Raw genomic sequence first — 23,667 nt, 5'->3', positions numbered from 1 at the left:
CCTCGGACCCACCCAGCGCTCCCCCACATCCCCAATCTCGGCTCCAGGACTGCCGTCCTTCCCGACCAGTCCGAGGTCTCTCCCTGGGGAGACTGCAGCCGGTTAGTCAGTCCAGGGTGTCCCTCGGGCCCCTGGGGGTGGGAGGGGAGGAAGAGGAGGGGTCAGGGTCCAGCCCAGCCCGGCATGAATTAGGCGCCTATAGGGTGTGCTTGCGCCCCCCGCGGGGGGCCCGGGTCGGGCACTCCGGGGCCTCCCCAGCGGCGGCCACTCGGACAGACCTGGTGCAGGGCAGTGAGTCCGTCCACATTGGCGTAGTTGATGTCGGCGCCGCGGTGCAACAGCTCGAGCACCTCGTCCGTGTCCCCGCTGGAGCAGGCTGCCAGGAAGACGGCGCCATCGTCGAACTTCACCTTGGTCTTCTGGCGCTTCACCACGGGCGGCTCGAGGTCCGTCTCGGAGCCGATCCAGCGCTTCAGCTGCTCGTTCCGCTTCTGCTTCGCGTCCGCCATCTTCATCCCCCTCTCTGGCCGCCGGGTCTTCTTATCGCGAGGGGAGGAGGGAAGGAGGGAGGGAGGGGGAGAGGGGAGTGGGAGGGACGGCGTGCGAGAGGCGGAGGGGGCGCGGGCGCGCGCGCAGGAGTGAAGACGAGAGGGGGAGAAGGAGGAGGAGGAGGAGGAGGAGGAGAAGGAGGAGGAGGAGGAGGGGGAGGAGGGTGTGGGGAACCAGGGAGGAGGCGGGAGGAGGAGACGCTCGCTTGGGACTTCCGGTATCCCACAGAGCACTGGGGCGGCGCGCACCTGGCGGGCGGACCGAGCGGGCCACTCTGGCTGAGTCCTCACACAAACACTCCCGCCCTCCCCGCCCCCGCCCCTCTCAAGCGCATGCCACTACCGGTCACCAGCCGCCTCTCTACAGTAACATCGCGAGAGCTTAGCGGGGAGGCGCCCTTCGGCCACTGCGCATGCTCCGCCTTTCTTTCTCTCTGTCTCCCTCCCTCTCTACTCTGAGGAGCTGGGTGAGGGCCTCCCAAACTGGGGCCGTGGGGAGGAAGGGAAGGGGCGGGGATTGTTTCAGGGCCACCCCGGGGCCGAGGTCGGGGAGGATATATCGTGGGCCTACGTCTTGAAGTCGAGCGTTGACTCTGCGGAGACTTCATCTTAATCCACTACTTGGAACAACCTTGGATTTGGTGTCCGGAAGACCCGAGATTCGAATCCTGTCTCATACACGCCCTGACTGTGTGACCCAGGGCCAGTCATCTAACTGGCCTAGTTTCCTCGTCTGTAAAGTGAGAATAATACCTACTTTGATAGGGTAGGAAGGACAAAAAGCTTAACTTTTCTGTGCCTCAGTTTCCTCCTATGTAAAATGGCAATACTAGCACCTACCTCCCAGGGTTGTTTTTGAGGATAAAATGAGCTAACACACGTAAGATAATTTTGCAAACTTTAAAGCAGATTAGAAATGCTAGCAATTAAACTTACAGAGAGACCAGTTTTAATAAGAGCCTCACTGGGTTGTAAGGATCAAATAAGTTAATTTTGTGTAAAGCACTTTGCAAACCTTAAATCGATGTTTCAGTTTTGGATATTATTATTCTTATAAGGATACCTAGGTTTAGATACCACAGCTGATACTCCATAACTGTGACCCTGGCCCAGTCATTTAACAATCCCTCAGTTTCCTCATCTGTAAAATGAGGGGGCTGGATCAGATGACCTCTGGGGTTCCTTCTAGCTCGAGATCTGTGGTCACTATGATCCCTCACTGTAATAAGAATTATTTATAAATATATATAAAGCTCCTTTAAGCTTACAAAGCCATACCTCTGTGATATATGGAGTGTATTGCAGCCATTTTATGGATGGATAGTCTCAGAGCTTAATTATAATCTCTGGCATTTATAATTTAGACTTCAAGATCTATGTAGCTCCTTGCGTGATCTCATTTGATTCTAATGTAGCAAGCCTGTGCAAGGCAAAAGTATTGTCATACATGTTTTGCAGATAAGGAAACTGAGGCCCAGAGAGGTTAAGTGACTTGGCTCAGGGTCACACTGCTAGAAATTGTCAGAGGTGAGCATCACACTCAAGTCTCTGGAAGTGGTGATTTAGGGCTTTTTTTTTTTTTTACTAATACTATGCTTTCACCTTGAAGTAAAATATAATTATTTTATGCAACTTATCAGTGCATGATCAAGATTATTTGATCTAGAACTATAAGGTCATTTTGGAGGCCATCTAGTCTAACCTTTTCATTTAATAGATGATGAAATACGCCTAAGGAAATTAAGTTAATTGGCTAAGGTTTCAGAGGCAGTATCAAAGGGGGGGTTAAAACCAGGGCTTCTGACTCTATAGCCACTGCTCTTGCTGCTGAAGAATATGAGGACTAGATGATGGCATGGGCCCCTTCTATCTTTATAGTTCTCTAACCTACCTAATCTATTTCAGTCAGTCATTAAACATTTATTAAGTGCTATATGTCATGCATTCTTCTAAATAAGCATTGGTTTCAATTCCACAAGCATTTATTGAGAGGCATTGTACTTTGGTAGGGAGAATTAAGGTTCTGGGAGACCCAGGTTCAAGTTCTCCTCCTCTGACTGTTAACAGGCTCTTTTGACCCTGGGAAAGTAACCCTCTCACTCAGTTCCCCTAGGCAACTTAAATTACTGAACTGATGCTGAACAACTTTGGTAATAGTTTCTTCTCTAGGAGAAATCATAAGTCCCACCCAATCAAAAAACATTTTGCCTTTTGTTTACCAGACATTGTGAACCCTATCCTCAAGGAGGGAGAAATATAGGTAATTAAATGGGAATTGATACAAAACAAATAAAAAAATTGGACTGGGGCTAATGAATGTGGGAGGTAATAAGGAAGTATTCACATTCAGAATGGACCTTTCCATGTAAGGGGGCAGGTAGGTGTAGCAGCAGGCACCCCAAGCTTCCTCAGGGTTCGCTGCCAATACAGGTTCTTGGATCTGCTTTGATAAAGGAAAGCAACTCAAAATGGGTTAACAAGCTTACTTTAATCAGTCAAACATGTATCGTTCACCTAGTTCAGGGGAAAAAGGTCAGCACCCCGAACTTCAAAGTATACAGGCAGAACTATCAAGACAGAAACAGATCAAGTAGACAGATTTCCAAACTGTCCAACCATTTCATCCATACCCAGTCAACATCTGGGTTTTTCAAAGCCGGGGGTGGGGTGGGGTGGGGGGCTCTGGACAACGGCTTCCCAGAATCCATATCAAATCACAGAACACTTCTCAAAGTGAGCCCCAAAAACAAAGCCTCACATCAGGGCTTATAAAGCCTTCTCCTGGCTCAGAGAATGTAACAACTTTATTGACCCACTGGCCAATCAAAAAGTATCTACTGAGAAACAAGCCTCCCACCCCAGGCTTCAGGTGCACTTTAGCCTAGGGGCAGGGAAGATCTTCCAAATTTGCATTCCCATTACAGTAGGTGACTCAGTGGATATCAGTGGAGAGAACACTGGGCCTAGAGTCTTGAATACCTGAGTTCAAATCCAGCCTCATACACTTACTGACTGTGTGACCTTGGGCAAGCCACTTAACCTCTCTGTTTGCCTTAATCCACTGGAGAAGGAAATGGCAAACCACTCCAGTCTCTTTGCCAGGAAAACCCAAATGGGGTCACAGAGTAGGATGCAAGTGAATAACAAAGGTCAGATAATCCTAAATCTCAAGTGCAGGTGCTTTCTCAATGGTAACACACTCAGCTTCTGAAATAACTTTAGTAGCCCTCTCCTAAACCATGCTAGACCAGAGATAGAGAAGACAAAGTAAAGTGCTGAACCTTGATGTAGGAAAATCCAAATTCTTATCTTGTACCTTAAACACTAAGACTCTGGAGTTATGAGAATCAATTGATATAGTGTACTTGAAGTGTTTTGAAATTATTTCTGCCCATTGAATTTATATATAGACGCTCAGAGTTGAATCTGAGGGGTTATTTTGTCTTGTCCACACTTAAACAAAATCCTTTATTTTTCTTACATAATTAATAGCATATTTGAGTCTTTAAAACAGACAGAAATGTACTTTATCTCACATTCAGTAGCATAATGTAGACCTGGATTCAACTCCAGCCTATGATACACACTGTGTGATCCTGGGCAAATCACTTAACTGCTCAGTATTCTAGGCAACTCTAAGACTACAAGAGGCAGAGAAGGTGACAGTGTGCTTGAGTTATGAGAACTTCGTTTGGGAATAAAGTCACAGGAATTCCATCTCATTTGATCTTTACAGCAAATATGGGAAGTCAATAGTGCAAGTAATATTGCACTCTTATTGCATAGATGAGAAAAATGAGGCATATTCGATACAGATTCTCCCAGAATCTGTACCATGATCTCACATCTAGAAAATTGCAGAACCAAGATTCTAATACAGTTCTAAGTGTGGTACAGAGGAAAGCATGATGAATTTGAAGTCAAAGAACCTGGGGTCTGCCCTCAGCTCTGCCACTTGTTCCATTTGTGACTTTAAAAATTCATTTAAATTCTCTGAAACTCAGGTTTCTCTTCTGGAAAATGAAGGGGTTAGATTCCAGCTCTCAGCCTATAACTAGAAGCCTGGGTCTAGTGCTCTTGGCACAGCACTGTTTTTGCCGCCTTTATATATTCCTTTGCTCCTTAAGTAACCCAGGGCAATTTACTGCTGAAGTAACAGGTTTAAGGAGAATTCAGAGTCTTTTGTATGCCTCTACCACCTAGTAGGACACTGTACACACTACATACTTAATTTTTTAAAAATGACATTACTACAATAATATAAATCCTTAATAAAAACTTTTTCTCACATTCAGAGTTAGCACAGAATTAGCACCACAAAGTGGGAAAAGTATCCCTAAAGGCCATCCCTAGGACATCTGCCATATCTTCAAAAGGTCTCAGCTCTCTGGATGATAGAGAACAATTGGAAAAAATCTTGTCTGCTACCATTGTCTCTACCTAAAAAAAATAATAACCCAGAGAAGAGCAAAGGTCACAATTTAGCCTTAGCTAGCTCTTTTACTTTAGTATTTGGAATATTTGGATCTATTTGATAGCTCTTAAAAAGGCCTTGAAAAATATCCCCAAATACCTATTTGGGGATGGAGACAGGATCAAAGGAGGTGGCCATGCCTTGTTTTTAACTGTTGCTGCAGGATGTAAAGTAATTCAAAATCAAGATGAAATACTTGCCCAGTACTAAGAGCACAACAGAAAGAACCAGAAGGCTTAGATTTGAGTCCTACTTCCAACTTTGTAATACAACTTCCTAGTTGTGTCACTGTGGTAGTCACAATCACTGAGTGATTACTCAGCCTTATTTTCTTCATCTGTTAAATGGGATAACAGTTCTTTTATGTAGCTAATAGACTTGTGAGAAAAGTCCTTTTTAAACTTTAAGACATTATAAATGTTATTAGTAATAAAATATAAACTGTAATGAACCTACTTTTGAAGACTACCCTGGACAATGTACATATACAGGTTTTGGTTATATTTTTCATTATCTTAATACCAATTTCAGATTGTGTTCCATGCTAGTCCACTATTAATATTGATGGAACCATTTCTATATTGCCACTTACTCTTATATAGGTGGTAGGTACAGTGGGCCTGGAGTCAGGAAGATCTGAATTCAGATGTGGCATTGGACACTGGTTCTATGATCCTGGGCAAGTCGCTTAACCCGTTTGCTTCAGTTCCTCATCTGTAAAATGCAGAAGCACTTGGAGAGGGAAATGGCAAACCCCCCAGTATATTTGCCAAGAAAACCCCATGGATGAACCCATGGGGTCACAAAGAGTCAGACACAACTGAACAACAAACCTTATTACAGCATTATAAGAAATACAATTTGTGAAATTAGTCATTATATAAATGTAAGTGATTATTACTACTAAAGGAAATTTGCTTCATTAATACATAATACATTAAAGAATAACTAATTTGACAGCAGTGAAGAGCAAAAACTTAATTATGATTCCTTCATAGCATTTATACCTGGAAAAGACCTTAAAAATTTCTACCTAGTTCAACATCTTTTTACAAATAGCTTATCTGGGCCTTAGTTTTCTTAAGAAACTGCCCTAACTCACAGGTAGTATCAGAATCAAAATTAATACCACATCTTCAGATTTAAAACACTTTACTGTATGATATTGTATACTTTTATATAGCTCTCTCTATATAAGCTATATATATATACATATATATATATATACACACACATATATATGAACTCTAGCTTGACTCTTCCAATCTCTACCCAAATAGGTAGGTAAGATCTCTAGAAGAAGAATATTATTCCTCTTGGGGTTAAAACCCTGCAAAGTTGGAGGGCAATATTTTCTACAATAATGTTCATTCACGACCCTTCATCCAGTAATTTCTTCCCAATGTCAGTTACCAGTGATTATTACCCCAATATCCTTTAAACCAGTTGGTGTCTCCTCTCTAATATCAGTAATTAACTAATTAAAATCATTTAGCTTTTACAAAGGAATATTTGCTGAGAAGTTATAGTAAGTACTAAAACAACAGCCTCTGAAACCAGAAAGCCCACTCTTCTACACCACCTTGGTTACTGGGGAGAGTGGACTCAAACTAAAGTGACTAACAATCCTCATCCTCATCAAGCTCACTTCTGGTTATGGCATAATGTCTGTCTCTGATTTCAAGTGTATTCACTACTGATATGAATCTAGCCAGTGTTTCCTCACAGGTTTAAGGTACTTGGCTACCAGCTGACACCAACCAGTTTCTGGATGTCTGGTGGTTCTTCCAATCTTTTGAAGCTCACAAGGTCATAATCTGGTCTAGTCTGTCTCAAATACTCATTCACCCCTAAAATCATAAAAGAACATAGAGAGAAAAACAATCCAGTGAGTTGGTCCCAGGTCCTTCCCCTACCTGGAAGCCCACAGCAGTTCCTCCTCAACTGCCAGGGAAGACAGTTCTTTTGTTAGCACAAACTTTTTGGATGCACATTCTGTTCTAGCTCAGCTGCCAATTAAAATGCTTTTCATCTCCATGACAGGAAACAGTCATGCTTTTATTTACTAATAGTCTTTAATGCCCATTAGTTTCCAAGGATACTTTAAGTCACTCAAAACAAATTGTTTGTATAGAAAATGGTCTTGTATAATTTCTAGAGTCAGAAAGACCTGAGTTCAAATTTTGCTTTGAACACTTTGCTATCTGTGACCTTAGACAAGTCATTTAACCTTTCTATCTCAGTTTCCTCATCTGTAAAATGAGGGAATTGGATTTGATGCCTTATAAAAACTATTTTCAGCTTTAACTCTGATCCTAAGCCTTGCAAGAAAAGGAAAAATCATCTGGCCATTGAGAACAAGATCTGAAATAAATGAGAGTCAGATTTGAGAGGGAAAACAAGAAATAAAGCCAAGCTACTAAAGTATTTGCACATCACTAAATAAAACTGGAAACTAAGTTATTAGAGCTCTGTTAATCTATATGTTTTCCTTTTATTATTTTTCTCTGTATATTCTTGCCTTGGAGCTTTAGTGGACTATGCATTAGTAAGTCAATAACATACAACAGTCAAAAAATCTAATTTGTTCTTAGTCCAAATTAAAAGCATTTCAAGAACTAAAGAGATATACTTTAGCCTACCTTTGGAGTATTCTCTTCTGGATACCATTTTAGAAAGGACATGCATAAACCAGACAGTATCCAGAGGGAAGTTGCAAGAAGGGTCAGGACCTTTGGGTTTATGCCTTGTGAGGATCATTTGAAGGAACTGGGGATGTTTAGCCTTGAGAGGCAAAAAGTTAGGGGAAACATAATTGGTTTTAATTATTTGAAGTGTTTTCACCTAAATGAAAGATTACCTTGACTTTCTAAGTCCAAGAGGAACTAGAAAATAACGTTGTGGGGTTATAAAAAGGGAATTCAGGCCTTATTTAAGGAAAAACTTACTAACAATTAAGAGTTGTCCAAAAGAAGGATGGACTGCTTCAGGAAGTAGTGGGGTTCACCATCCATAAAGGTCTTCAGGCAAAGGCTGCCTGACCATTTTTCCAGTATGTTATACAGGGGATTCTTGTTCAGTTATCAGTTTGACTAGATGACCTCTGAGACACCTTGTAAGCCTTAGATTCTGAGCCTTTAAAAAGCCCTTAAAAAGTACAATAAGTAAATTTGTTCTATTTTCAGAGAGCTGGTAAGGAAAAAAAAAGATCTACTCTCTAGCAATCTAAGTTGAATAACAAAATTCAGTTCAACATATTGATTATTAATTGATAGTTGACATTCATATAGTGCTTTAGGATTTGCAAAACACTTAAAATATGTTTTCTTATTTGATCCTCAAAACAACCCTGTGAAGTCAGTGCTATTATTGTCTTCATTTAACAGATGAGGAAACTGAGGTCAAGAGGGTGAGTGACTTACCCAGGCTCACATACGTAGAAATTATCTCAGGCAGGATCTGAACTTGTTGTCCAGACTCCAGAGCCATTGCTCTATCCACTCCCCCCAGTTGTCTGATTACAAAGTTTCTTATTGTAAAAAGGACTAAGTTAGACTTTACAAATAAAAAGATGAAATTAGATATAGTTCTTACACAAATAACTACAGTCACCTTTTAAAATAGGTACAGAGGAGAGGTTCATCAAAAGTATTTTAAGAAGTTTGAAGAGTGAAAGAGTACTTCCAGCTGGGAAAATTAGAAAAGGTTTAATGGAGAAATGAGATCATAAATCTAGAGGTGAAATAGACTTTATTTTACAGATAAGGAAGCAAAACCATGGAAGCTAAGTGACTTGCCTAAGATCACATAGCTAATGTCAGATGAGATGAGCCATGAAAGAAGGAAAGGATTTCAACAAGCTTAGATGGAGAGAATTTTCCAGACCCTGGGAGATGGCATGAACAAAGGTAAGGAGATAGGAATGGAGCATCATGCTGATATAGAAGATAATATATTCTCTGTAACTGCTTAAAATATGTTACTTAATCATGTTAAAAAAATATGGGTGCAGACTGAAAGATAGTAAAACTGAATCAAATTTGAATATTAGAATCTACTCATTGAAAAAGTTCAAAATGAAAAGCTTGGAATCATGTCTATCATCCTTTGAATATCATATCCTGGTTCTTCCTTTTAGACCTGCTTAACTTGCTTTCTGCAATTTAATATGAATTTTTTGAGTGATAGGAAGCAGCTTTGAATTGCAAAGATGAAAGTGGATTCTGAGTCCCTTTTCTTGTTCTTTAATAGTTTATGTAATCTCACCTGTGAAACAAGAATAAATATATTTTTCATTTTAGTGGGTACATGCAATAAGATTTGCAATAGATCAGTAAATCATTCTATAAATTCTAATATGAAATTAGATGTACAAAAATTGCAACTTCTTGCCTTCAAGCAGTTTCTTATATTCTGTTTGGGGAGAAGAATATGTGAACATAAGTCAGTAAATACAAAGCCAGCCTCCCCCCTTACATTTATTACCAATGTTCAATTCAATAAACATTTAGAAAGTTCTATTCTGTTCAAAGCACTGAGCTAGGTAATGAGGATAAATTGGATATAGGGTCCAATATAGAATTCTACCTAAGAATTCAATAAATATTTTAGATAATTTTTTTGTTTAGTTGTTTTTCACTTGTGTCCAACTCTCTGACCCCTTTTTTTGGGGGGGGGTAGGTTGCTTGGCCAAAAATACTGGAATGATTGGCCATTTTCTTCTCCAACTGATTTTACAAATGAAGAAACTGAAGCAAACAGGGTTAAATGATTTGCCCAGGGTCACACAGGTAGTATCTGACGTCAAATTTGAACTCAGGTCTTCCTGACTCTATACCCAGCACTTGATCCACTGTGCCAGCTAGTTGCCCTGTTTTGGATAATATGTTTTAAAATAAGTTTTTAATGATCTCTTATTTTTTACATCACTTGCATTTCCAACTATATCCCTTTCTCAGACTAGACTGTCCAGGGATCATTTTCCCCAAGGAAACTTCCCTTATAATAAAGAATTTTTTAAAAGTTCAGCAAAACTAATGAACAGATCAAAAAACCACAGCCAGAAACCACCACCACCCACGCCCTTTTCAAAGTGAAGGTCAGTGAAACAAGTATTTTATATCTCTCTTTTTGCCCAGGATTGGTCATTATTATATGTGTGTATATATGTATGATATTTTTAGTTTCAATTTTTTTGTTCTTTTGTTTATATTATTATAATTGTTGTCTATGTTGTTTTCTAGGTCATGTTTAATTCACTTAGAATCAGTTCATGTAACTCCTTATTTCTCTATAGTCATCATGTCTTACAGCATAGTAATATTTAATGACATTGCTATTGTAGAATTTGTGTAACCATTCCTCAATTGAAAGTTATCTATGTTGTTTCCAGTTCTTTGCTACTACAAAAAGTGCTGCTATACACATTTTGGCATAAATGGTTTTTTTGTGTGTATGTTTATCTTCCTTAGAATAATACTTAGCAGTAGAATGTCTGGGTTAAAATGTATGGATATTTTACTCACCTTTTTCACATAATTCTAAATTGCTTTCTAGAATGTATAGTTCCACCAACAATGCCAATGTATGCTAAACAGCACAAGCATTCCATCATTGATTATTTTCATCTCTTGTCATCTTTGCTAATTTGTAGCATTTTTATTTGGTTGTTAATAGTTTGCAATTCTTATTTGGTACCTTTGTTCATATCCTTTGACCATTTAGCTACCGGGGAATGGACTTTGATCATATATAGTTCTATTAGTTGTTTATATATCTTGGAGATCAGACACATATCAAAGATCTTTAGAATAGAGATTTTTTTTCCCTCCAGTTTACTACTCCCTCTCATAGTAGTTCAGCTAATTTTGGTTGTGCCAAAGCTTTTCAGTTTCACAGCTTTAGTGAAGATCACATCTATTTTATTTTACATAATTGCCTCTATCCTCTGTTTTATTAAGAATTCACCTTCTTACATGTCCATCAGTTGGGGAACAAGGAACAACTGAACAAATTATGGGACATGAGTATGATGGAAAACTATTGCTGTGTGAGAAATGGTGAATGAGATGATTTCAGAAAAACCTAGAAAGATTTGTATGAACTGGTGCTGAGTGAAGTAAAGCAGAACCAGGAGAACAATTTATATTATAAAAATATTGTAAACACAAACAACTTTAAAAGGTTTAAGAACTCTTTTCAGCATGATAAACAACCAGGATTCCAGAAAACTGTGATGATGATGTGAAGATACCTACTTCCTGACAGAAAGCTAATTAAATATGCAAAAAATAAACACATTTTTAGACGTGGCAAAATTGCTTCATAATTGAAAGAAAATTAATTTTAAAAATTTACCTCCTCATAGCTGTAAAAGATATATGGAGCTGCTTATTCTTAGATAATGTGTTTTTAAAAGTAAATAATTTTATGCCATTTTAACATGATTAACAATTTTAATGGAGCAAAAGGTACTGAAAGAGTAAATAGCTCACATAACTCACATTTATGTAATTCTTGAGGTTTACAATTTCCAGGCAGTCTAAACATTTAAGTTCCAGATACTGTGCTAAGCTTCATTGATTTCTATGCTGCATCATGGTGTGGTGGGAATCCTGGGTTTCTGAAGGCTATAGCCAGCATCCGAACTGGAAAGATTTTGAATATGGACTGGCTATCTGATTTTTGAGAGCTACCCCTAAATAAGGTCAGAGAGGTTTTTCACCAAGTTGGCTGCATGGTGATTACTTTTTTTAGCCATATCGACTCTCAAGAATGTCATGTGGTCACCATTTCATAGCTCTGAAGTTGAAACTCTTTATTAAAGGATTTCTTAATCTGAGATCCAAGGACCCCAAAGGAGTCTGTAGAGAAGTTTCAAGGAGTCTATGAATTTAGATGGGAAGAAAAATCCAATTTTAATTTTTAGTTACATCTAGCTGAAATTTAGTATTGCCTTCAGTTATTTAAAACCATTCTTTTTTTTTTTTTTTTTGCTTTTTGGAGGGGGGAAGGTAGGGCAACTGGGGTTAAGTGACTTGCCCAAGGTCACACAGCTAGTTTTGTGTTAAGCGTCTGAGGCCGGATTTGAACTCAGACTCCTGACACGAGGGCTGGTACTCTATTCCTAGCCACCCCCAAATGCATTATTTTCTGAGGTGTCCATAGGTTTCATCAGACTGCCAAAAGGGTCTATGATGCAAAAAGATTATGAATTCCAGTACCGTTTAAAAAATTTGTATTAGTAGAGGGAATTTCTTCAAGAAACCACATATCCTTTTAATCTTGAAAGACTGAGGTTAACAAAGTGCTTTCCTCCTGTGAGGTAAATGGTATACATACATACATATATGTATATATGTACACATATACAATTATTATTATTATTATTATACAAATACTCCTAATATGAGAAATATATATCTCCAAAGTTCATTTTTAACATATTTATTTGGAACTTGGAATGTGTTTTCCCCCATAGAAACAATATTAGGAATGAAGGTTGTATTCTCTAACCAGCAAACAAACTCCCATTTAATATGCTATGAACCTGAAATATAGTGGGCTTGCTTAATAACCTCTAATGACCTTTCCAACTCTTAACATTATGTGAATTTATTTGTTGAAACTCTGAGGGCTCCCCATCAGACCTCTTATATAATTATTAGCATTTGTAGACCCTTTCTTGAGTCTGGGAAACAGTATACATCTGCTCACTTTTCTCTTCCAATATCAGGAAAGCTGCATAAAAACAGGGCAGAAATCAGCAGAATGTTAGAATATGCCACATAACTTAATTATGCTGTGAATCCATCCAGATCCTGAATCTCGTAGTCCAGCCTCTATTTCCAAACTGTTTGCTTATGCTTCACTTCAACCCCTAACCCTGATCCATCCCTGTACACACAGATTATCTATGTCATCTTATCGGACTTGAATCTCTGTCACCTTGCCACTTAGCCCATATATTGCAAACATCTGCCTATTCTTCAAGCTTGGATCTCTGAACATCAACCTCATTTGTCTACTCAGATTTAGACTTTGCCTGTGGCCTCTGGTTTGAGCGAACAATTTGAAGTCCTAATTATTTAGTACATCTGTGTGAATTGGGCTTAGTAATCATGACCTTTAACTTGTAACTTTGTCTTATCTCATTCTGTCTGCTAGCCCCACCAATCATCTGCCTCTGGTGTCCCTAGCCCAATCCCAGTGCCTGAACCACCTAAAACTCAGCTCTGTCAGTATTTCAAATACATCTATTGTGCACTTGAATTATGTAACATTGTTTCTCTGGGAGAATACATTCTAAATTTCAAGTAGGGATACCAATAAGTCATCTTCCATCAAGGAAAAAGGCTCTGTCAAGGAGTCAAACTAGATAAATCTTGAACATCAGACTCATACCCATGAGATGTGATTAGAACTGGAATGGATCATAGAGACCAGAATCTAGTCCATCCCTTTATTTTGCAGATGAGGAAATTAAAGCCCAGAGAGGTTAAGTGACTTAACTAAGGTCACACAAGTAGTAAGCAATAGAGGTGAGATTGGAACCCAGGGCCTTTAATTCTAGTGATAGTGTTCTTTCCATTCTGCTACTAGTAATTTCTTTAGTTCTAAATCTGCAAGACAAAGTACTTTTGCATCTCTATATCTTCATATTAGAACAAACTCCCTGCATAGCTACATTTGTCTGCATAAGAGAAGGCATCTCTGTACACTGGCCTATGAGAAAGTAGCTCCCTATACTGTTTAAGAGAAGTTTCATAACATTCACAAAATCATCATATCATGAGATTTTTGAGATCAGAGAGACCTTAGATCTAGTTAGATCCCTGCATTTTTTCAGAATAGGATGCTATTAAGGTATTTTTAGTTGGGACATAAAAAACAATTGGCTAACGCCAATCCAAACTCTCCTGGGGTTCCTTCATATGCAGAAGTCACTTAGTGAAAGTCTGATGTTACATTGGGATTTCCTTATAGTAATATTAGAACATCATTTGAGAGTCCTTAAGTGGATAAGAAGGGGTTTGTTAGAGGAGAGAATACCAATTGCAGCTAGGTAGTTAATAACCTCAGACATTCTTTTTATTTTTCACTTAATAGTATTTTATTTTTTTCCAATTACATGCAAAGATAGTTTTCAGCCTCCACTTTTACAAGATTTTGTGTTCCAAATTTTTTTCTCCCTCCATTCTTCTCCCTTCTTCCCAAGACAGCATGGAATTTGGTATAAGTTTTGCATATTAATCATATTAAACATACTTCTGAAACATTAGTCATGTTGTGAAAGAAGAATCAGAACAAAGGAGAAAACCACGAGAAAGAAAAAAAAAGAAATTAGTATGCTTTGATCTACATTCAGATTCCATAGTTCTTTCTCTGAATGTGGACAGCATTTTCCATCATGAATCCCTTGCAATTGCCTCAGACACTATTGCTAATAGTCTGATGCCTTTGGCATAACCCTTTGAAGTAGAATTTTGGTAATTCCCCATTCTTCCTGACTCTGCCCTCCTGTACCTGGCCGTGGCTTGGTAACATAGGCCTTTTATGAGGCCCTATAACCCCATGAGCCAGATTTCTAATTGTTCCCTTTTGATATTCTTGCCTCTAGCCTCCCCTGACTTTAATTAAATCAACCATAGATACCCAGCAAGAAGGCCCCCAAATCCTTATTTAATCCAGCAGCAGCTTTCTGCACAGTCACTGGCCTTTTTCAGTCGTGAGGGCCCAGGTCCTACTAATTACATTCATCTCATTGTTTTTTGTGGGCTCCACCCTACAGTAGGAGCAGTGAGGGAGAATTTTAAAGACTATGTAGTTCTCAGAGAGCTCCTACTTCTGTCCTTTTGTTGGTAGCAGCTGTTAGTATGGGAGTCTGTGATCAGTGTGGACTTTACTGAATGAGGATCTTGGATTGAGGTCTCACCCACCAGGAAAACTCTACCCTCCTCTTCACTGGGACTATATTCCAGTGAACTCTAGTCACAATAATATGTCATAATGGAGTCATCATAAACATGACTAAACTTCATTGAATCTTTACCAAGTGAAAGAAATGTAATAAAAATGTTAATCGAATGGTGAGTAGATTGATAAAGTTAATTTAATCATTCTCCCCCTTCTTGATAAGATCCTGGATCCTGATGTATTAGGTAAGAACCTATCTCAGCTGTTCATTCCTTGTGACCTTGGACACTAAATTAGATGTGACTAGAAATCAACTCAGATTGGATGAGGGACGTACTTGTCTATGCACTCTGGAGCCTGTGTAAAACCATCAAGATAGCTGGAGATTTGAGCACTTGGCATTTAAGAGCCGAGCACATTCTAGCGAAAGCCCTAGAAAAAAATATCATTTGGAGGAGTGGGAAGAGCAGAGCTTTGGGGCTCAGGCTCAATCTCTCTGCCTTTAGCCAGATGACTTTTTTGGGCTTCCTACAGAGTAGATAAAATGAGGAAAGCCAATTCAAGTCTCTACAAAGAACTCAAAATAAATGCAACATTATACCTAAAGGGAACATCTGGTAGACTAGCAAAGAGACTTTCAGGTACTGTGAGATGCCACTTTGCTATGTGTGCCCTCTAGGTTTGAGCCTACTTTCCCCTGAACTTTTTATGTACTGGTAGGAGAGTGGGTCACAGATTTGGGGAAGGGTGGTTTTCTGTCAGCTGTTCTTACTGTACCACTTTATTAAATACTCTTTTTAAAAAGTTAATTATGTATCACTATATCACCTGATAATTATGGTAAGAGGCACATTGGTGTAGGCTCATAAGCTATATAATATTAGAAAGACATCCTCTAACCACTCGGGGCTATTCCTAGTATTCTGAGCGAATGAAGTAGCTGAACCTCTGAGGACCTGACCTGCCAATGTGAATGGGTATTGGGGAAGTCTCTTCAGAGCACGTACTCTATTTAAATACCTATCAGTAGGTTACTTCCTGGTATATTCTCTAATAGCCAGACCCATCTATCCTCTCCAGTTATCATCCATCATTTGTAAAATGAGAATGAGGAGACATCTTGGTACAGTACATCTTGAGCACTGAGCTCAAATTTTATACTTTATAATTTTATTGCCTTTATAATATTAGGCAACTTAATTTTACTAGGCTTCAGTTTCTTTATCTATAAAATGAAGGAATTTTACTATGTGTCTTCTAACTCTAGATCATTGGATCCACTTCCCACCTGGAGTCAAAACTCCCTACATATTCACAATGGCCACTGGCATCTAATATTATTTCTGGCATTGAACTACTTTTTATATGATCTCAGCTTTATAAGAAGTATCTTGGAATGTGGGACTGATAGTTCATCAGATGTAATATAACTATAATCCTTGCTATACTTAAATAGCAGAAATGTTTTATTTGTCAGGAAAAATATTATTGAAGAAATGTTATTTTTACAATCACTAAAACTCTGACAATTCAGCTTATTTTTTTAACCAGGCTCAATCTAATCTAACAATTCTAAATTTATATTCAAGATAGTTATTGTAGTCCTTTCTTGCCTCCTCCCTAACACAGATGCTTTTTCTATTACATGAATTTACTGGTCTCTTTTCCCAGGGATATCTAGATCAGGGGTTCTTTTATATGTCATAGATCCCTTTGGCAATCTGATGAAGGTTATGAACCCTTTCTGAATAGTCTTTTTAAATGCATATTATAAAATACACAGGATTACAACAGAAACCAATTATATTAACATAAATTTAAAAAAATACTTGAAAAGTTCACTGACCCCAGGTAAGAACTTCTAACCTATATTCTGTAGCACAGGATACAAGTAGGAAGCCATTAAGATCCAGCTCCAAGGATGGCTAGGTGACACAGTGAATAGAGCACTAGCCCTGGAGTCAGGAGGACCTGAGTTCAAATCCAGCCTCAGACACTTAACACTTACTAGCCATGTGACCTTGGGCAAGTCACTTAACTCCAAATGCCCTGCCTTCCCCCCTCCAAAAAGAAAAAAAAGATCCAACTCCAACCCAAATCTCTGTCCTCAAAACAATTTAGGTCAGTCTGGTTGTAACACTACAGAATGAATAAATGTTATGGGCTGTCTATTGCACTTTGGGAAAAGATGCAAAGGGGACACAGGTTATCTCTTCTTCCACCAGGAGAAACTCCTCTGCAACCAATCTTAGTGGGGAGACATGGCCCTAGTTAAAGGAAGGAAAAATGGAAGCTTTCAGTGAAAGCCCTGGTTTAAGAGAGAAGACTACTCAGAGTCCATGATTGAATAAGAAGGAGAGAGTGGGCTGGATTGAGTTTGGGAACACTTTCAATGAATAAGTTTCTGCCTGATTGAAAAACCCATCATTTTGACATCACCCTTCTTATAATTATACCACTTCTAATTATAGATTGCCACAACCTTGGAGGAATCACAATTTGGGGTCACCCAAAGGGCAATGGAAAGCCACATGATAGACATAAATATGATGCAACACTATTATGACCAACAGATTGCATGTAAAAAGTGGCCTAAAATATCGTCAGAGCTGTATGTCTGATAAAAAGAGATTGTACAATGCAAAAGTGAGAGACACCTGATGGATAGGAAGCATTCTATGGTGGTACCTATGTCACAAGGACTAAAGTTATGAGAAATAAAGAAAGGCCTATGGAGGATTTCTGGGGCAACTTGGATAAGACTTTTAAGATGGAAAGGTATGAATAGGTTACAATCTGTGCTGATAAAGCAAGTATCTTAGTTGAGAGGACCACAGATTTGTAACCTGAGAGTGTACTGCTCCAGGTCTTCCTAGATGCACCATAGAATCAAACCAACTAATGTTTTTCAGTTTCTTGCAGAAATTGGGAGGGGGTTTGTGTTTGTGTATGTAGAAGGGCACAAGCAGCTTCCTTTCTGAGCCATGGAGATGGATAAATGGAGACCAAAGCAACCCTGGCTTGTTTTTCAATCTAGTATGAGTATGTATGTGTGAGAAAGATGAAAATTATTATTATCACTAACATTTATATAGCATTTATATAATGCTTTAAAGTTTGTGGCAAGGCACAATGTATATGTGTATATGTCATTTCATCATACACTCACAGTTAACTTTTTTTTGTAATTTAATATTTTTCCCCAATTACATGTAAAAAACAATTTTAACAGTTTTTTTAAATTTTGAGTTCCAAATTCTCTCCCTTGCTCCCTCGCCCCCCACCTTGAGAAGGCACACAATTTGACATAGGTTATACTTGTGTATCATGCAAAATACATTTCCATGTAAATCATATGCAACAAATTTTGAGATAGGTGCTGTTATTATTAAATTCTACATTGTATTTATAAAACTATTGTTGATGTTGCTTAAAAACTTTGGAGAACTCTCAGAAAAGAAAAAATGTAAATATTTTGTTTATATAAAGAATAAGTTGAATTACTCCAATACTACTATCTATAAAAAGTTCCATGTAATATGGTTTAAAATATTTTACTCTACTTCATGATTCTAGAAGATCAGTGATAAAGCATGTTACCCACCTCCTGACAGAGAAGGAACACAAGATTAAAAATGAGACATAGTTTTGAATTTGGCCAATGTGGAAATTTGTTTTACTTGGCTCTGCATATTTACTGTAAGAGTTTGGGATTTTGTTTGTCTTTTCTTTTCCCATGGAGGGGAAAGGAAGCAGAGAAAATAAAAATGCTTAGTAATTGAAAAATTAATAAAAATTAGATACATTGCTTTTTTCTTTCAGAGTTATCCAATGGTAATACAGAAAGAGATCTATTCCATTTAAGAAGCTAGTGAAGAACTTTTAATGAATGAACTAGCATCCAACCAGAAATGTAGGGACATTAGTTGCCACCATTTTGAGAAAAGGAATTCAGAGACTTGTGGCACAGTGGTAATACTCAGGGATTCAGAACTCCAGATGGTAGGCCAAGGACAACATTGGCAGAGTGACAATCAGAACAATTAGCAATTGCTGAGTAATTAATACCTTTCATTTGAATAGCAGCCAGAAATAGACAAGACCAGAAGCTATAAAAAAAATCCTTAGGAAGAGGAAAGAGAAGAAATGACTTTCCTTCTAGGTGCAAATGGAAATTAAAACATTAAAGTAAGAGAAAGCACTTAATTTGTAGTTTTAGTTTTATATTTCTTTATGTTCTTGCTTTCTGGGGCTATTTTATTATCCAAAGTACCAACCAGAAGTTAAGTAACTTGTGTTTTTTTTGTTTGTTTGTTTTTTGCTTTTTGGAGGGGAGAAGGCAGGACAGTTAGGGTTAAGTAACTTTCCCAAAGTCACATGGATAGTAAGTGTTAAGTGTCTGAGGATGGATCTCAACTCAGGTCCTCCTGACTCCAGGGCTGGTGCTCTATTCACTGCACCACCTAGCCACCTCCAGTAACTTGTATTTTTTTTAAATAAGGGATTCTGTTTTTGTGGGGGAAGCATGGGTGTCTGGAACGTATGTTTTAATCCTGCTGTCGCCTGAAAACCAGACTTAAAGAAAGTCTGCTTCTTGTACCCAAGATACGTTTTAAGCAGGTACCATCATTGATTTGATGAAAGCTACCAAAAATATAAGCATATAATTCTTAGGAGGTGTTATTTCACTTCTATGGGGATAGTCTGTAAGTTGTTAATTCTGTTGTAATGTTCCCTTTTTCATCCTGTTTGGGACCACCCTCTTTTCTTTTTTCTCTATATCCTCTCAGTAATTGATTGACTTTGATTCATTCAATGATCATCTCCATGAAGATAATTCCCAAATCTATATATAACCAATCCTAATATTGCATCTAAAGGAAAATGCAGATGGTTTATGCATCTGAGTATTTAGAGATCATTGAAAATATTGTGTAGTTTTCCAAATACAATCCATATTTATCTACTTGTTCTACCACTCCTTACTGTCATTTTCAGCACCTTTACTGATCCTATAGGTCACTGAACAAGGAGATAGGTGTCACCTTTGTGCTCCTTGCTGCCTCAAAGCCAGTGGTGAGGGGGCCTTGTAGGAAGTTTGAGACCAATGCAATAGACAATATCTAACCCAAGCTTGTAAGTGTTACAGCAGAGGGTGGAACCTCTTCCAATAGTTAATTGGGCAAGGAGAAGGTAGAGATGAGGTAAGGCCAACAACCACAGTGAACCCCTGAGAAACTAAGATAGAAGCCCTGGATGGAGGCAAAGCATGGGGCCAAGTACTTGCCACTCCATACAGATTAGCCATTGTAATGAAAGCCAGAAAACAGATTGGAATAAAAAAAGAGTCTAATCAATCCATCCAAGAGTACCCAAGGGAATGGTTGTTTAGCCCTGGTAGAAAGCCCCAATCCAAGATATAGAAATATGAGCAAAGAAAAAGAGTGAATACAAGTAAGAAATAAGACCAAGAGCAAGCATAAGCATTTGTCGTTCAGTTGTTTTTCAGTCATATTCAACTCTTTGTGACCTCATTTGGGGTTTCTTGGCAGAAATACTGTAGTGGTTTGCCATTTCCTTCTCCAGCTCATTTTACAGATTAGGAAACTGAGGAAAACAGGGTTAAGTGACTTGTGCAGGATCACATAGTAAGTGTCTGACACCAGTTTGAACTAAGGAAGATGAGTCTTCCTGACTCCAGGCTTGGCACTCTATCCACTGGACCACCTAGCTGCCCCAAGTAGAGCCTTAGAGGAAAAACAAATAGATTGGCCACAAGAACTTGAAGAGTAAATGTAAGAAATTAAATAAGAAAAAATTAAAGGCCTTAAGGAAGGAATTGGATGGAGAACAAACAGCTTAAACATATGGAGGAAAATATTATGCAAGTAGAGAACTCTTTGAAAAATAGAATGGAGCAATCAGAACTCAGTAACTCAATGAGACAACAAGAAATATTAGAACACAGTCAAAAGATTGAAAAAATAAAATAAACTATAGGTACCGACTATAAAAATAACTAACCTAGAAAACACATCAGAGAGAAAATTTAAAAATCATCAGACAAATCATGACCAAACAAAAAGAATCCAGATGCTGGGCAGCTAGGTAGCTCAGTGAATAGAGCACCAGCTCTGGAGACAGGAGGATCTGAGTTCAAATCCAGCCTCAGACACTTAACACAAAAACTAGCTGTGTGACCTTGGGCAAGTCACTTAACCCCAATTGTCCTACCTCCCCCCTCCAAAAAGCAAAAAAAAAAAAAAAAAAGAATCCAGATGCTGCATTTAAAGAAATGAAACTGACCAGATCTACTGTCAATCACTTAGCAAACATATATCAAGAACTTACTATGTGCAGGCACTGTGCTAACCATGAGGTATACAAAGTAAAAGCAAAAATAATCACTATTCACAAAGAATTAGAATATAAAAGATAAATACAGAGAAGAGGGAAAGTACCTTTAGGGGAGAAGGCACTAGCAGGAACAACTACCAAAGGCCTTCTAAAGCAGGTGTCACTTGAGTTGAATCTTAAAGGAAGCCAAGGACTCTAAGAGGTGGAGGTTTGGAGGGAGAGAAGTCCTGGTGTGGGGAACAGCCAGTGCAAAGACACAAAGAAGGGAGACGGAATGTCATGTGCAAGGAACAACAAAAAGACCATTATAACTGAATCTTAGTGAATGAACAGAATATAAGAAAATTGGAAAGATAGAAATGAAGGAAGTTGTGAAAAATTTTCCATGACAAATAATTGTAGATGGCTTCAAAAGGTAATTCCAGTGTCTTTCAGTGAGAATCAGTCTTTTTGTACCTCGCCAATCAGGAACTAGAAGTTGAAAGCTTCTTGTCAATTCACCTATTGCTGGTTTCTTCACACAGCTACATTATTGCTAGCTTCCCTTCTCCTCTTCCCTACTGCACTTTTCAGTTCTTTTTTGAGCCTATTATTGACTACTACAGGTTCTTTACCACTTCCCTGAATTATTCTAATTAGCGTCTCACCTTTTCCTTATGAAGTAAAAAAGTAAAATAAAATAATAATCCCAATCTTCTCTTTTCTATTGGTTATAAACCAATATACTTTATTTAATCATCCTGTAATTTTAAAACATGTGATTTGACATTTTATGAATTTTAACCTCTTAAGCCTAAAAACAGTAACATGCAAATGATGTGATGGACCACAATGCCTTGCCACCCTTAGCCTTTTCTTAGTCCTCAGATTGGTGCCCTTAACATTCTTTGTCTCCCAAAACTGTGTTCCTTCACATTTGAATTTTATGTTTTTATTAAATAAGAGGGGCAGTTAGGTGACACTGTGGATAGAGCACCAGGTCTGGAGTCAGGATGAGTTCCACCAAGCCGCCCATGCAAAATGCTGCATTTTTGTATTTCAAGCCTCACAACAACCCTGTAAAGTAGATATTACAGGTATTATCAATAAGTGTTATTTCCATTTGATATCTGAGGAAACTAAGTTTCAGAGAAATTAAGTGATTTGCCCATGGGCATAAAACTAGTAAATGTTATAGATAGCACTGACCTATGGTTTTCCTGACTCCAAATCTCCACTGTCTATCCATTACATCATGATGTCTCTCATAGAATTTATATCTGGAAGACACTTTGGAAATGATGTGGTCTAAACACCTCATTTTACAAGTGGGGAAACTGAGGCCCAGAGAGATTTAAGTCACACAGGTAATATAGCAGAGCTAGGATTTGAACTAACATACTCCAAATAAGTTTTTATTTCTACTATGTCATTTTACCTCAAAGGCTTCATGGTCACTTGTTGGGAATGGTATAAATGAGTGTCATCATTTGGGCATTGGTTGAGTTCAATGCATTTTAAGTTACTAACCCAGTTCAGAATCTATGAGACTATAATTTATTGATGCCATAAAAGCATTTCTTGGTAAAGTTCCTTAGGGAGAGGAAGAGAAGTTTTAATAAACAGGTATACATAATTCTTATTTTACTTATTATTTGCTTGTAAGTTGTAATGAATTTCAACCATAGGTGTAATGGGGATAATAATATCACCTATCTTTCAAAGTTGTTGTGAGGATAAAATAAGATATTTGTAAAAGACTTTGTTTACTTTAAAGTGCTATATAAATGCTAGCTATTATAAAAAAGAAGAGAAGAGCATGTCAGTGAATCATTGAAAGATAAATAGAAGAGAACAGAAAAATTCAAAAGAGGATACATAAGCAAGTCAGTGTTGGCACTACCATGTTAAATCTGAATTATATAAAAAATTATAAGCTTCACATAATGAATAAAAAAACAAATTACACAACAGGAGTTCTTATTTCATATGCAGCCCCTTTTAGGTTTTCTTTGTATATTGAAATATTGATATTTATTTAAGTTCATAATAAAAAGATTAAAATAAAAAACAGATTGAGCAACTGGATTTTTTTAGTTCAAGTAGAAAATTACAGGATTTGGGGTTTTATTTTTTAAATTTGTAATGAGAAGTTGATATTTGGCCACAGTGACCAATACTACTTCAAGGGACAAATGATGAAACACCTTCTTCCTCTTGGTAGAGATAGGGAACTACAGAAGCTGAATGTCATATTGCTGTCATACTGCTATATTAGCTAGTTGTGTTTAACTTTTCCTTTGGTACAAGGGGAGGATTCTGTTGCAACATGGGGAGGAGAGCATGTACTCTAGAAGATATCTGTGATATAAGAAACAAAAGCTATCAATAAAA

At 38.1% G+C, this 23,667-nt stretch overlaps 1 protein-coding gene and 1 long non-coding RNA gene across 6 annotated transcripts in view; one reads left to right on the top strand and one right to left on the bottom strand.

The window, feature by feature from the left end:
* The window catches only part of PPP1R12A (protein phosphatase 1 regulatory subunit 12A), a 191,109-nt gene extending 190,518 nt beyond the window's left edge, over nucleotides 1–591 (bottom strand). For 3 of the 5 annotated variants that reach the window (XM_069094795.1, XM_069094796.1, XM_069094798.1), the window contains exon 1: nucleotides 279–591. In XM_069094795.1, the coding sequence (XP_068950896.1) occupies nucleotides 279–515 (237 nt within the window). In that variant the 5' untranslated portion in view covers nucleotides 516–591. The remainder of the gene's footprint in view (nucleotides 1–278) is intronic. The other 2 variants (XM_069094799.1, XM_069094800.1) reach the window with 1 other exon arrangement.
* A 399-nt stretch (nucleotides 592–990) lies between these two features.
* LOC138166313 (uncharacterized) overlaps nucleotides 991–23,667 on the top strand; it is a 143,902-nt gene continuing 121,225 nt past the window's right edge. Inside the window, exons 1-2 of the long non-coding RNA XR_011169580.1 lie at nucleotides 991–1,288; nucleotides 8,784–8,930. This is a non-coding gene — a long non-coding RNA (uncharacterized lncRNA). The remainder of the gene's footprint in view (nucleotides 1,289–8,783; nucleotides 8,931–23,667) is intronic.

This window comes from Petaurus breviceps, unplaced genomic scaffold (assembly GCF_028583685.1).
Source record: "Petaurus breviceps papuanus isolate PSGF00001 unplaced genomic scaffold, PetGlider_PUasm1.0 221, whole genome shotgun sequence".
Lineage (NCBI taxonomy): Eukaryota > Metazoa > Chordata > Mammalia > Diprotodontia > Petauridae > Petaurus > Petaurus breviceps.
Note: the sequence above shows the minus strand (reverse complement) of the source record. Positions and strands in the feature narration are given on the sequence as shown.